Here is a 14,385-nt window from a genome sequence, read left to right on the forward strand (position 1 = left end):
TTACTTAAAGAAATACAGAAAAGTGTTATTTTCATTATTCAAGAGCCTTTTTGTAATCTTAATGTGGTAAATATTTTGCACATCAGTGACATGATACTGTTTTACGTACATCTTCATCCGTTTTACTATGTCCTTGATAGTTATCTTGACAATCATGTCATTTCTTCCTAATTACCAGATCACATGAGATCATCCCTTGTTTTTTGTATTTCTGAGGTTTTTGTTTTCTATGTTGTGTTTTGTATCATGTTGTTTGCTGTCCTGCCATATCTCCTTAATTATCAGAGCACCTGAGATCACCCCGGTTTTGATGGGGTTCGTATTTCTCAGTCTTTCATTTTCCATGTTGTGATTTGTAAACAGTAACTGTTGTTTATAAAAAAGAAGATGTGGTATGATTGCCAATGGGACAATTATCCACAAGAGACCTATATGACAAAGAAATTAACAACTACAGGTCACTGTGTGGCGTTCAACAATGAGCAAAGCCAATACCGCATAGTCTGCTATAAAAGGCCCAAAAATGACTACGTAAAACAATTCAAACGAGAAAACTAACGGCCTTAATTATTTATGTACAAAAATGAACGAAAAACAAATACGTAATATGTCTGTAAAATATGTTTGTTAATTAGTTTTTTTTCTTTTTTGTCATGGTGTTGTCTGTTTAACCTATGAGTGTCATTTTGGTATCTTTCGCTTCTTTTTTAAAATAAATATATATTTATACTTAATGATATTAGATTTAAAGACTTTTAATAACATGCACTATTTGAGATCTGTATTATTCTCTTACATTATCAAAACTATTGAAAGTGTGACATATGAATTATTAATTTTGAGTAGTATTTGTTTAAGTATGTTTAAACCAAACACAGCAGTCAAGGAAATTATTCCACAAGGTAAATATTTGTCTGTGTTCGAAACAACTGTCAGAAAACTTTTTATGAAAACATATACATGATAACTTTTTCTAAAATTTGGTTACTCTTGTCTTAGTGTTTAAAGTTTCTTGAATCAGTAAAAAGAAGGTTTATAAAATTAAGAATTTAAATTATTGTCTTCTTTAAAATAAAAAAATGGGTTACTGTTTTAAATTATTTAACATTTACGGAAAAAAATACAATGAAATGTCTTGAATTTATAAAAGGTTTATTGGTGTATTTAATTTGAATAAAAGCAAATACGATCACCGGCACCACTTGTATTTGCGGACAATATTTCCGATATTTCATTATTATTTCAGCAATTAATTAGCGGACATAACAAAGGAAGTGAGCATACCTGTAATTTATTGATTCCAAATAACCAGGTAAAATTATTGAAAATACTTAATGATAGATGTGCTATTTCAGCGTTCGGAATCGGATTAAGGTTATTGAAAACTTACCGGAATTTTCCGGCTTTGAAGATTTGACTGTAGGATTTAGGTCTCCATGTAATGTAATTCACAATATCAACAAATGAATTCTATTCTGGTCTTGAAAATCTACTTAGAACCACTAGTTTTCGGACTTAATAGTCTCCATGTACAAAAAGCGGACTATGGATAGATGGCATCAATGTTGAAGACAAAAGAATATTTACTTTGTATATACACCTGCTTCTTATATCTCTGCAATGCACAGTACACTGCACACTTTGGTGAGTACATTTATTTTGACTTTAAATCCCTATAACTAAACAGTACTGTTTAAAATGATTTACTTCAACAGTTTGATAGTAAAATATTAGCTAAACATTTTTACGTTATATTTTAATTAAGCTATAAAGAAAAACGGCGCAATTTATGTATAGTTCAAAGAAATCCAAACAATATTTTATAGATGTCCAGGATGACAGATTTTGTGTATTTCAAAATTAAGTGCAATAATTGATACATTTAGTCTTTGAATTAATCAACTCAAGAGTACTAGAATCCATCAACAATATTTGAAATAAATTCATTTTAGAAATTAATTAGTTGTGTACAGATTTGTTTTCATATTTGAAACTAAACGGCTACCGGATTTTTTTTTTGGTAAAAAGAATAAAAATGAGCACAATTTATGTTTCAATGTTCTTCAATTTTTTAAGGTACTATTGCATCTACTGAACTAATTAGTTCTCAAAGTTACAGAAAACTCACCAGTGACTCTCAGATCAAAATAGTCTTCGCATTTGACATTATTTCCCACGACCACAATAATGAAGACAATGTACGTGTATATATTACTTGCTACTTTTGTGTATTGTTTATGGGAATGACAGTTGTTGAGGTTTTTTCCCCATCAAATCTGTATTGCTGATACACAGAATGGTTGTTCTTTATTCTTATAAAGATATACGAGAATAGTTGTGAAGTTTTGGTGTATAAGACTAAACAAGAAACAAAACATACATGTTTATGTACCTTTATATTGTTATGTTTTCTAAAATTGACTCCTATTTCTTTGTGGAATACCGAAGGTTTATTCGAATTCCAAGTTAAATGATACAAATATGGGTTTTAAATATCTAAATACCAATATACCTTAGATTATGTCATTGTTGTGTAAACAATTCCAACTCTAATGAAGCCTTTTATCATGGCATTCGTTTCGATTTTTATATAAATTATCCGTTTATAAATTTTGAAATTATTATGAAACTAAGGTTTCAACTCCCTCAGGCAAAGTTGGCTTTAGATGAATTTGGCTATTTATTTTAGGTATTTTTAACATATAGCTCTTCAACGATTTTCGGTACTTATACATCTTCGGATTGCAAATGTTTGGCTTTGAGCGTTCCTGATGAAGGTAAATCCAGAAAAGCGCTTCGGACGCAATAAATTATTAAACGTGTTGTTTTATATTTTTACTTGAATAGTTGTAAACTATGTTTATATGTTCTGTCTTTTCGTCGTTTTTTGTTGTTTTGCCAAGATATTGTCAGTTTCTTTTCAATTTATGAGTTTGTAAATTTCAATCCTGGTATCTATGATGAGTTTATTTACAAACACTGGGTCGATCCCACTGCTGGTGGAGTTTGAATTCCTCAAGGGTATCACCAGCCCAGTAGTCATCATTTCTTTGTTGACTTGAGTTATCATTGATATGTTCATAATTATAAATCAACTGTTAATAAAACCTTGAATTTTTAAAATACTAAGGCTTTTCTACCTCCGGAATAGATTACCTTAGCTGTATTTTGCAAAACTTTTAGGTATTTTTGGTCCTAAATGCTCTTCAAATTCGTACTTTATTTGGTTTTTTTTTTTAACATTTTTGATTCGAGCGTCACTGATGAGTCATTTGTAGACGAAACGCACGTCTTGCGTAAATAACAAATTTCAATCCTGGTATCTATGATGAGTTTATTTACAAACACTGGGTCGATCCCACTACTGGTGGAGTTTGAATTCCTCGAGGGTATCACCAGCCCAGTAGTCATCATTTCTTAGTTGACTTGAGTTGTCAATGATATGTTCATAATTATAAATCAACTGTTAATAAAACCTTGAATTTTTAAAATACTAAGGCTTTTCTACCTCAGGAATAGATTACTTTAGCTATATTCTTCAAACTTTTCGGAATTTTTGGTCCTAAATGCTCTTCAACTTCGTACTTTATTTGGGTTTTTTTTTAACATTTTTGATTCGAGCGTCACTGATGAGTCATTTGTAGACGAAACGCACGTCTTGCGTAAATAACAAATTTCAATCCTGGTATCTATGATGAGTTTATTTACAACCATTGGGTCGATCACACTGCTGGTGGAGTTTGAATTCCTCAAGGGTATCACCAGCCCAGTAGTCAGCACTTCTGTGTTGACTTGAGTTATCATTGATATGTTCATAATTATAAAAATTAACTGTTAACAAAACCTTAAATATTTGAGATACTAAGCCTTTTCTACCTCAGGAATATATTACCTTAGCTGTATTTTGCAAAACCTTTAGGTATTTTTGGTCCTAAATGCTCTTCAACTTCGTACTTTATTTAGTTTTTTAACATTTTTTAATTCTAGTGTCACCGATGAGTATTTTGTAGACGAAACGCGCGTCTGGCGTAAATAACAAATTTCAATCCTGGTATCTATGATGAGTTTATTTGTAATATGGTTTGAGTTTTCGTTAAAACAAAATGTCTTTCCTCCTATCCCATCATCTAATGGTATAAATACTAACAATTATTTTTTATTTTTGTTGTTTATAAGATGTAATACTTAATATTACATGCTCATCATTAACAGAACCATTGTATTACTTGATTTATTGACAAATTCCGTGCCGACGATATCAATTTCCTTTAACAAATGTATCACATATATTACGATCACAAGTTATTAAAAAATGTCAAAACAACTCAATTAATAACCAACAATATCATCAGATTTTTTTAATAGGAAGATATTAAAATAGCTACATAGTTTATGGAGCATACAATAATGTGGTTAACGTTTGTGTTAGAATATATAAAAAAAAAAAAAATGAGGAATCTGGTTAAAACTGTGACAAATTAACGTGGAGAGGAAGGTTATTTCCCTATGGAGCAGACATTTTTTTCTATGAATCGGAAATCAAATTCATTTAGCATATAACATTATTGTTAAGAAGAAAGTATAGGGTACAGTATCAAGGAGGTTATATCTCATATAGTTAGGGTAACACACGTAGAATTGTATATAAGGGAGGTACATATTGTGTGATTACCAATGAGACAATTATCTATCAAAGTTCAAATGAAGTTGTTGTTAGCAATTATAGGCATTTTACTATTTGATTTAAGTAAAAAAAAATTTAATGCTTGTTACAAAATAAAACCAGGACAACATTTAAAAGGTGGCAGCTATGTATGTTATATTTTGTCTTCTCTTGGGAGTACTATCCATCAAGAAGGTAGTGCTTGTTTTTTAATTTATTATTAATAATTTAAATGGTGCGTTTTGCATGCAAATTTCCAGATTAATACTTGTGTCATTGTACTTAAACAAAGAAAGCAACTTCTAAAGATAAAGTTTGAAGTTGTTTTTTAAACAGGTCGTTTAGCTTCTTTGTTTGCTCTCCAGCATTTTTCATTTTTGAACCTGATGACACTATCCCACGTGTATTGCGTATGATAATCTGTTTGATAAGGTGTAAAATAAAATAATGACATTGTGCTTTTGTCAACTTTGTATCTGTATATTACTGTGTTTTCAATATTCCTTGTGAAATCGACAGTGTCAATACTTTTTTTCTACTTTGTCTTGTTCTACCTACATATGATAAGGTTACCAACAAAAAAGAAAGCATTTGATACAGTTTAAGGAAGTACACCATTAATTCATGGTCCCATTGCTTTCTATGTTAAATTCCTCCATTTCAAGCAGGCACATTTCTTTCATTTTAAGGTGGTACCTAATACTACAGGGAGATAACTCTGTAAATCAGCTAAACGTTTTAATTACATTGTGTTGTAAAAGGAATATTATAGGGACGAAGTCCCCAATTACGGTAGAAAAATCAATAATAATAAAAAAAAAAAATCGGGAAAATTTCCCGAATTTTTCATTCTACTAATGAACTCAAAATCGTTAACTTTTTTTTCAGATCTACTTCCGTTTCCGGTCTTCTTCCGTTTCCGGTCTTGTTTGCATGAGACTTTGAATAAAATGTATATTTATCAACATATCAACAAATATAGGAAGGAACTCAACACCCAATCATTTTTAATAATTGTTTGATATGAAAAAAAAAACGTTACCTGGATAACAGCGTTTCTTTGTTTACATTGAATATGACGTCACAACTAAATCCCTAACAACAGAACAAATATCGGAAACGTTACGGTAATTCCGTTTCTTTTATCAACATGTTTGAATTAAAAAAAAAAAATAATACAGACTTCGTCCCCGTTCACAGGTAATGCCTGCCTCATATTAAGCTTCACAATGATCAAAATTGGTGTTTGTCAAATTGCTATATAACCAGTGTAATTTTTCTGACAAAATGGTTGGTTCAAAATTTTTTAAATTTGTATATGTTTATTAAAGTCTCAAAGTAAATACTTTGACAAAATTTTATGAAAATTAAACGAGCCAAATTAATTTTAGTTAAAGTGTTGGGTACCACCTTAAGTTCAAATAAAGTGGCAATCATTGCATGCCAAAGCAACACTTTATGGTGTCTTGTACTGAAAAAAATCAACATACCTTTAATGGCATATAAGAAAGAACTGGTTCCCGGAACTTCGGATGTACCAAAACAGGTACTTCAGATCTGACAAAAAGACAAAAGGTACCCTCTTTTTAAAATTTGGTGCAGTTTTTTTAATATTTAAAATTAAAAGTCCAAAAGTGTTCTAAAATTATCACCAGTCCTTCAGCTTTCATTTGATGCCAAAAATACCTAAATATCCTACATATTTTGAAAGTTACACTCATGCGTAGGAACTATTTTGTGTTAAATATGAACTACTTTCTAGTATGTGCTTTTTGGCCGGGCCCGAATTAGTGGTGTTACACCTTAAGGTTACACTTTACAGTTATCAATAACTTTTTTTAATGATTAAAGACAATACATGTATCGAGAGCAACATAATGATTCCGGTTTTTTCTGGATAAGGATTTGGTCCTTTTTGTTTGCACACCGCCTGGTGTTGAAGATTATTAGATATCAATGACCTTGTCAACCCATGATTGTGTTTAATAAAACTTCCTCGATTTATTCAGTATTTTACTCATTGATGAACAAAGATTTTTGTGATTATCATTAACATGCAGACAGTCTGGAATTAAATTTCTAAGAAAGATCAATTTTTTTGAACTATGGTGTATTATAATGAAAATTAAACAGAAACTAATTTTCAAGACTGATTTTCAAGTTTGATTTAAAGAAAGACTGTATTTTTGTAATAAATGCACTTTCTTTTTTTTAACAGTCAACCTTACACTTTTACACTAACTACATCTCGAGAAATACAGGGTTCTAGGGAACCCTACACGATTTTAAAACCAAATTATGAATGTACATGTCGTTTTAAAACTTATTCTGGATATGTGTTTCATCTGTACTTTGGATGAAAAGCTACTTTTAGATATAAAAAGTAATACACAAAAGAATTATCTTATATATTTTTAATAATTATCATTTTCTTTATATCATCTAATGAATCAAAAACGTCGTCAAGCTTTGTCAAACATGTTGATGAAGTATCATTCAAAGAAATGTACAACCTGTAGCCGATAAATATAAACAAATGCATTATAATATAACCATGATTGTTCCAGACACAGATATTAGGATACTTAGAAATAAAATAACAAATACGAGTTATTATTTGCAAACCAATCTACAAATCCAATTAATAAACCCATCAATTTAAATATTTATATAAAATAGATACATTCTACTCCGGAAACATCAGATTCACATGATGGTCAAAGCGTCACTCCAAATAATTGAAAGCTAACCTTTTATCTCCAAAAATGATAATTAAGTTGGAATCATTTGGATACCTTGTACAGAAATATTTAGGAGAATAAATATCACGTAAGATTTATAATATTCTTGGTTAATACGTAATATGAAAAGCAGTTGATAATTTAAAATAAAAGATACAAGAAGATTGGTATGAGTGCCAATGAGACAGCTCTCTCCAAGTAACAATCTTTAAAAGTAAACAATTATAGGTCAAAGTACGGTCTTCAACACGGAGCCTTGGGTCACACTGAACAGCAAGCTATATTATGGCCCGAAATATGACATGTGTAAACAAATTCAAATGGGAAAACCAACGGTATAATCTGTATAGAAAACGAGAACCGAAAACACTTATGAACCACATCAAAAAACGAAAACTACTGAGCATCAGATACATCAACATCATTGTATGTTACTAATGTACGAAGAACAAAAATGTGAAAGCTGTCTTGAAAGATATACGAAACGAGCATTGTTCGATCGCTTTTGGTTACATATATGTATAACACCCTAAGGACCTTACACTCATTTACCAATAGTTGCAAACATCGTCTATAAAGGATAGTTGTCTACCTGGTAATAATACCACATCATCTTATTTCTAGAAGCTATACTTAAAATATATTTTAGGCAAATATTCTAGCAAATGTATCAACAATCACAGAAATGCTTGTCTTATCATCTCAATTGCGTATACTACACCACATTCCAATAGAGGTCCAGTGGCAACTATTACTACATTTCAATAGAAGTCCAGTGGCAACTATTACTAACATTTCAATAAAAGTCCAGTGGCAACTATTACATACATTTCAATAGAAGTCCAGTGGCAACTATTACTTACATTTCAATAGAAGTCCAGTGGCAACTATTACGAACATTTCAATTGAAGTCCAGTGGCAACTATAACTAACATATCTAGGAAGAGATAATATTTTCAAGATTTGAATATACCCCATTGGACGAATCTCTTGGATTGATTTTTAACGAGATAGTTCACATATTGGCATGTACCTAATATATACCTAATACTTGGACCCCGTGTCATCGTTTAACTTACATTCATACGTAAGGTATGAACAGTTCTGGAGATATATATACTTAAGCTTGCGATCAATTTTATTCATACGACTAATTATGAAATACTGGCATTATAATATGAGAATATGATAATAGAGTGTTTTAATTTATCAATTGAATGCCTAATTGTATGCTTCTAATGTACGAAAAACAAAAATGTGAAAGCTGTCTTAGATATACGAAACGAGCATTGTTCGATTGCTTTTAGTTACATATATGTATAACACCCTAAAGACCTTACACCGATTTACATTGTTTAATCTGTAAGTTGGCAAATATTTATTCTATTGTTTTTACAAAATCGACACATTTGTTCTGCGTCACTATAGGGAGTCATGCAATGTCTCACTTCAAATATTTTCTGTCTCGAGTTTCAGTTTTGCCGACGGCATCAATATCATGTCAACCTACTTACTTCATGTATTCATTATCTTGACCAGTTGTTATGCTTTACATATTTTCAGTGTCACTATTGATATTTTCAATGAGCAGATATGACAAAGGGAATTGATTATTAAATTGAATTCAACTAAACATAATGCTGTGGCATGATTTTCTCATATTTTGTTTCGTACGACATATTTCGTTTCGACCGACAACGAAGCTGTGGCGACATATAAAGTCAGATCATCGTCCTGTGTCTTCGTAGTGCGTGTCACATTTTGTAAATCCGCAACACTTTGAAAACGGCTTGAGATAATTCAACCAAACAGGCACATGTTCTTCTAATCAAGATTGGAAGTTATGCACCTGGTATTTTAATTTGTGGTCTGTGTGATTTTTTTAGGCTTCCTCACACTTATGGCAGGCTTAGTTTTTTTGCTTTTTTCAGATTGTTGAACAGAAAAAAAACATCTGATGTTACTCAATTTTTCTACAGACATGACAATTTACTCTATAGATTTTGATTTTTGATCGCGTTATTAAATTGAGGATTATCCATATTAAAACCTGGTTTTCGCCTGTTGTGTTGATAGTGTTTGGAGACGGCGATGCAATTCTATATATATATATATATATATATATATATACATACAATCATGTAAATATATATTTTTTATATGTTTTTGTTATAATCCCGATTCTTTAAGCTTGCTATCAACATATTTAAAATGCATATCTCCTAATCTGTAAACGTAATATTTTCGTATCCAACAATGTTAAACGGACCTAACTCTCGATAAAAGGTTGCTTATTCTAGAATACTAAGTAGATAACAAAGAAACATACCAATTGCCCTATTTGAAAACTATGGAATTAGCTTGGAAATTATACAAGAAAAGCCCTTTTTATTAAATCTTTACTTCCCTATATCGCGTGCTTTTAAAACTTTGCTTTCTTAACTTAGTTTGAATTCCATGTAATTAGTACAGATAAGATGACCAGTCATTGATCAAAGAGTAAATAACAGAAAATCTCCCCTTTGTAATCTCTACAAGATTATTTCACTTATCTCATAAGTCAATGATTTAGAGATTTACAAATTGCCATTAAGCATTATTTGAATGACTGAACAATTTGCAGTCAAACGAAATAAAGAGCCTAATGGGTATGTACATGCAACATCAAATAATGCATATAGAAATATCCATATCAATTTTTCTATTAGAGTATCATCCTGAGTTCAAGGTTGTAATGACGTTTATTTACATAACCGTTACTTCTTAAAATCAAAGTATTGCAAATGATTGAAACTTCAGTACCTGATAAAAAGAGTGTACACAGACTTTTAAGGTTGCAATATCCTCCTTCATTTTGTGTCTCTTTTGTTTTTAAACACGTTTTTCTCTGAATAATCTTAATGATGTTGTACATTGTAAGATTAGAAATAGAACGCACCAAAATCGATACGTCTTACTTAGAACCACAGGCTTGATTTTCATTACTAACAGACTTTTAGTCCTCGGGAGTTTCAATCTGTTAGTAGACTAGTTGTGCCTAGGATGTTTTACTTGCATACATGTTCATTTGATTTTCACGATAAATCAGCGTTGCAGAGTTTTCAATTTGAGACGTTTTGGCAATTATTCTATACCTCTTTTAATTCTAGAGCTTTGAATGCATGTACTCATGATTTTAAGGCTTTTGTGTTTGAATAGCAATTGGAAATGTGTTAAAAGGATGTTATATACATATTTTCGTTATAAATAATGGTTGCTAGTTCACAGACTGGTGTCTGCATCATTCCGGAATCGGAAAGGGTTATTCCGTATCCGGACTGATATTAATGCTCTCTCTTTCTTGTTATGCGGGTGGTAGACGTAATTTTATGATTGAGAGCAAAATAACAACTAAATCTATTTTATATCTATTTGTTTGTGTCATTTACATACAAAAGTCCCCAAAGGATATAGAATGGTGGAGGACCCTTAAAATAATGTAAATTTGAGACATTTACAGGGCTGTGATCGGTACAAATTATTTTCCACATGGTTATGGTATTGAAACTGAGACAAACATTTCAAGGTCGACATTTTGACATCGTAACGGTTACCAAATAATATATTTGCCTGTTGCAACTTGGTATGACTGTAATAGTATATAAACGGGTCAGATGTTATATACTACAAACGCATTATACACTGATGTACAACATTCTATAGTTTTTTTTTTGCGAGACTATCACCGACTGTACAGAATAAACAGTCAACGTTTGTGTGTATATAATATGTGGTATTAATAAAACTGGAAATAAATTGAATTTTGCGTTGCTAACATTGTTCCTTAATCTATAAAATAAAGTGAATATATGTGTGTAGATTTGTATTTGGTGAGAACAGTCTTGCCATGTTCATCAAAATATTTTTTCGGTGAGATCAATCTTGCCAAATTCTGAGATATAACTCGCATCAATACTATGAGTTAAGATACCAAATCGTCATTATTTATGGAAGACTCAATTGAAAATGGACCAGACTGGAATCAAAATAAATCGGTTTCACAATTTTGTTTAAACGACTCATTTTTGAAGACACATGCTTTAACTGAATTGTTTTCCTTTCAAACCCAATCTCATTATTCATTACATGCGCCAATAACTCATTCAACAACAGTTAGACCAACAATTAAACTTCTGTTTTCTGGAACTGCTAATATTGAAAAAGTCCACCATGGATACAGAAAGGACAACAACCCGACAAAGGAGCAGAAAACAGCACAAGGCCACCAATGGGTCTTCAACACAGTGTAAATATCCAACACCCGTAGTAGGGCTTCAGCAGGCTCCTAAATAAAAATGTGAACCAGTTCATTGAAAATGAACGTCACTCTACTCCAAAACATACTAAAGAAATAAATGTTGATGATGTTCATAAGTGTTTCTCGATTCTCGTTTTTCATATATATTAGACTGTGGGGTTTCCCGTTTGAATGGTTTTACACTAGTAATTTATTGGGCACTTTATAGCTTGATGTTCGGTGTGAATCAACTTGAAGGCTCCGTGTTGAAGACCGTACTTTGACCTATAATGGTTTACTTTTGTCTCATTGGCACACATACCACACCTCTTATATCTATAAAAAGAGAATAAAAACATACAGCCCGTAACAGAGAAGTGATCGAATTGATGTTTCTTTACCGTCAAAATTAGCTACGTTATCGACAAACTTAATTGAGTAGTGACCGAACTATTGGTACTTTAACGTTAAAAAGATTGACAATGCTGACAAACTTTCATGTGTCGATAATCAAGTTTAATACCGATAATATTGAAAATAATTCTAATAATATGAAACAAAATATGTCCATGCACCATTTCGATTGGGCGAAAAGTAGTCATTTCTTCAAAGTCAGAACAGAAAAAAAAAGATTTATGGAGGACGTCTTGATAGTATCATTTCCTTTACAATTTTACCCAAAACTAAATGAAATATACTGGTAAACAATTAAAAAGGTGTTTGATAAGAATGAAGTCCTTTTTTCGGACTACAATGTGTACCGTATGTGTGATGGATTTGAATTCAATCAATAACTTTGAAATGTTTTCTCATATGTATAAACAAAAGGGAGGACTGGTATTTGTACTTCTGTTAGAATATGTCTTCGTCCGTTTCACATGCCAAACTTTTTTCTAGTGCTGTATGGGAAGATTTTGTACTCATACTTCACGCGTAGTTGAGTACAAGTGTCCTCGTAGTGAACGCACCCGACTATGCGTGCAGTAAAAAGTGTACTCTTACGTCGGATACCGGGCAGTTTCTTTGTTATATCTGTATTTTATCAAATACATGTAAATGTTAATATTTACTTAATATTAAATAGGTAAAAAGTATTGCTGAGAGCCTGTTTAGGGTTTCTTTCTTGTGTGTGATTATATAATTTTTCACATGCCTGAACTCATTGACGATATTAGAAAAAAATAGATTTCTAGTTCGGGTTTGAAAAAGAAATTTCGCCTTTTCTTGAGCCTGTTTTGTACATTTAGTTTAACAGATATGATCCAATGGAAATTTTCACATGGAACATTCGGTAAATAGGAAAATGAAAAGATAAGGGGTAATTTACAGAGAGACCACACTCCATCCATGAGAAAAACGGAGGGAATTTAAAAATCTACAGGTCTCCACAAGGCTTTCAACAAGGGTGGAATCTCACTCCTTCTGAAAAGCTCTAAATCGCCCCAACGGGTACATACGTTTGGTCATCTAGAGATTCTGGTTTCTCTTTTTATGTGTCATAAACATTCAATTCGGATTTGAATTTAATTTACCGAAACATTTCCGTACATTAAATCTTAGAACGGTCAGAACATTTTAAGGACGCAACAGATCGAAGTACAATTTTAAGTAGTTTATAGGTGTGCAATAATTCAGCTTCCTGTACATGTTCATGAAGTTCTAAATTTTGAATGTTGATTTCTTAAAAAAAACACCATTTTTTTACAATAAAATATCTCAAAATGTCCGTTAACAATGAAAAAGTTTGATCATGAAAAATCACATATCTGAGAAAAGCAGTCGTTTAATTGATTATAAAAAAGTTTCAGTATATCATTTCAAATTTCTTGAATTTGAGAGTTTTTCTTTAGTTACAAATGTAGCTCCATGTCTGATGGTGAAATAAAAATGAATATCTCAGAAAGTGGTGAATTAGTTTCCATAAATGACAGATGAATCGGGCCAAGCTTAGTAACTTACAGTAAACAGACTACTGTAACATTGACGCACTCGTCGAACTGTTTAAAAGATTTGTGTTTATGACCAAAAATTTATATACAACTTCATTTATAAATTCATCTGAATTTCATAGCGCGTCGTCACAATAATGAAAGTTATAAAAAAAATCTATAACCAGCAGATCTATACTTCTATAAAAAAAGTATTATTGTACAAAAGGGTATTTATTATAAAATGGTCCTAACTATAGAATAGATAGTTTACCACAGAAATCTTAAACGGAAGTTTCGACAATTTTAAACAGAAGAGATTTGAAAATAAATTTAACTTTAAATAAACACTGAAATAATTTTAATACCTCGAAGGTGTAAACAATAAACCAACAATCTCAATCTTTAAAAGTGTCTTCATTGCACTAACCGACGAGTTCATGTTTACAGTAGAAATAGTGGATGTGACTCCAATAAATTCATTATCATTGTAGTCATGAATATTTATCGCTTATATTAAATTGATAAAGATTTTATCGAGGTCGCACCAACTGTTTCTACAGCTAAAGCTAGGTTCACACTGCCGATCAGATCAACTCGATCAAGCCCGATCAAGACAAATTACGTGATCGGGAGACTGGTCTGACTCAATCGACAAGGATGTTCGGGTAAGTCTACCCTACTCATCATCGATCTGACTACATGTCAAAAACTCTCGGGTAAGGACCGAGAAGCAAGTCACTCGAGAAGAAATCGATAATTCGTCGAGTACGTAGA

General features: G+C 31.5%; 1 protein-coding gene across 2 annotated transcripts in view; it reads left to right on the plus strand.

The window, feature by feature from the left end:
* Positions 1 to 1,322: 1,322 nt before the first annotated feature.
* The window catches only part of LOC143044902 (ionotropic receptor 25a-like), a 33,759-nt gene continuing 20,696 nt past the window's right edge, over positions 1,323 to 14,385 (plus strand). For both annotated transcript variants that reach the window (XM_076217131.1, XM_076217132.1), the window contains exon 1: positions 1,323 to 1,644. In XM_076217131.1, the coding sequence (XP_076073246.1) occupies positions 1,554 to 1,644 (91 nt within the window). In that variant the 5' untranslated portion in view covers positions 1,323 to 1,553. The remainder of the gene's footprint in view (positions 1,645 to 14,385) is intronic.

Source organism: Mytilus galloprovincialis, chromosome 9 (genome assembly GCF_965363235.1).
Source record: "Mytilus galloprovincialis chromosome 9, xbMytGall1.hap1.1, whole genome shotgun sequence".
Classification (NCBI taxonomy): domain Eukaryota; kingdom Metazoa; phylum Mollusca; class Bivalvia; order Mytilida; family Mytilidae; genus Mytilus; species Mytilus galloprovincialis.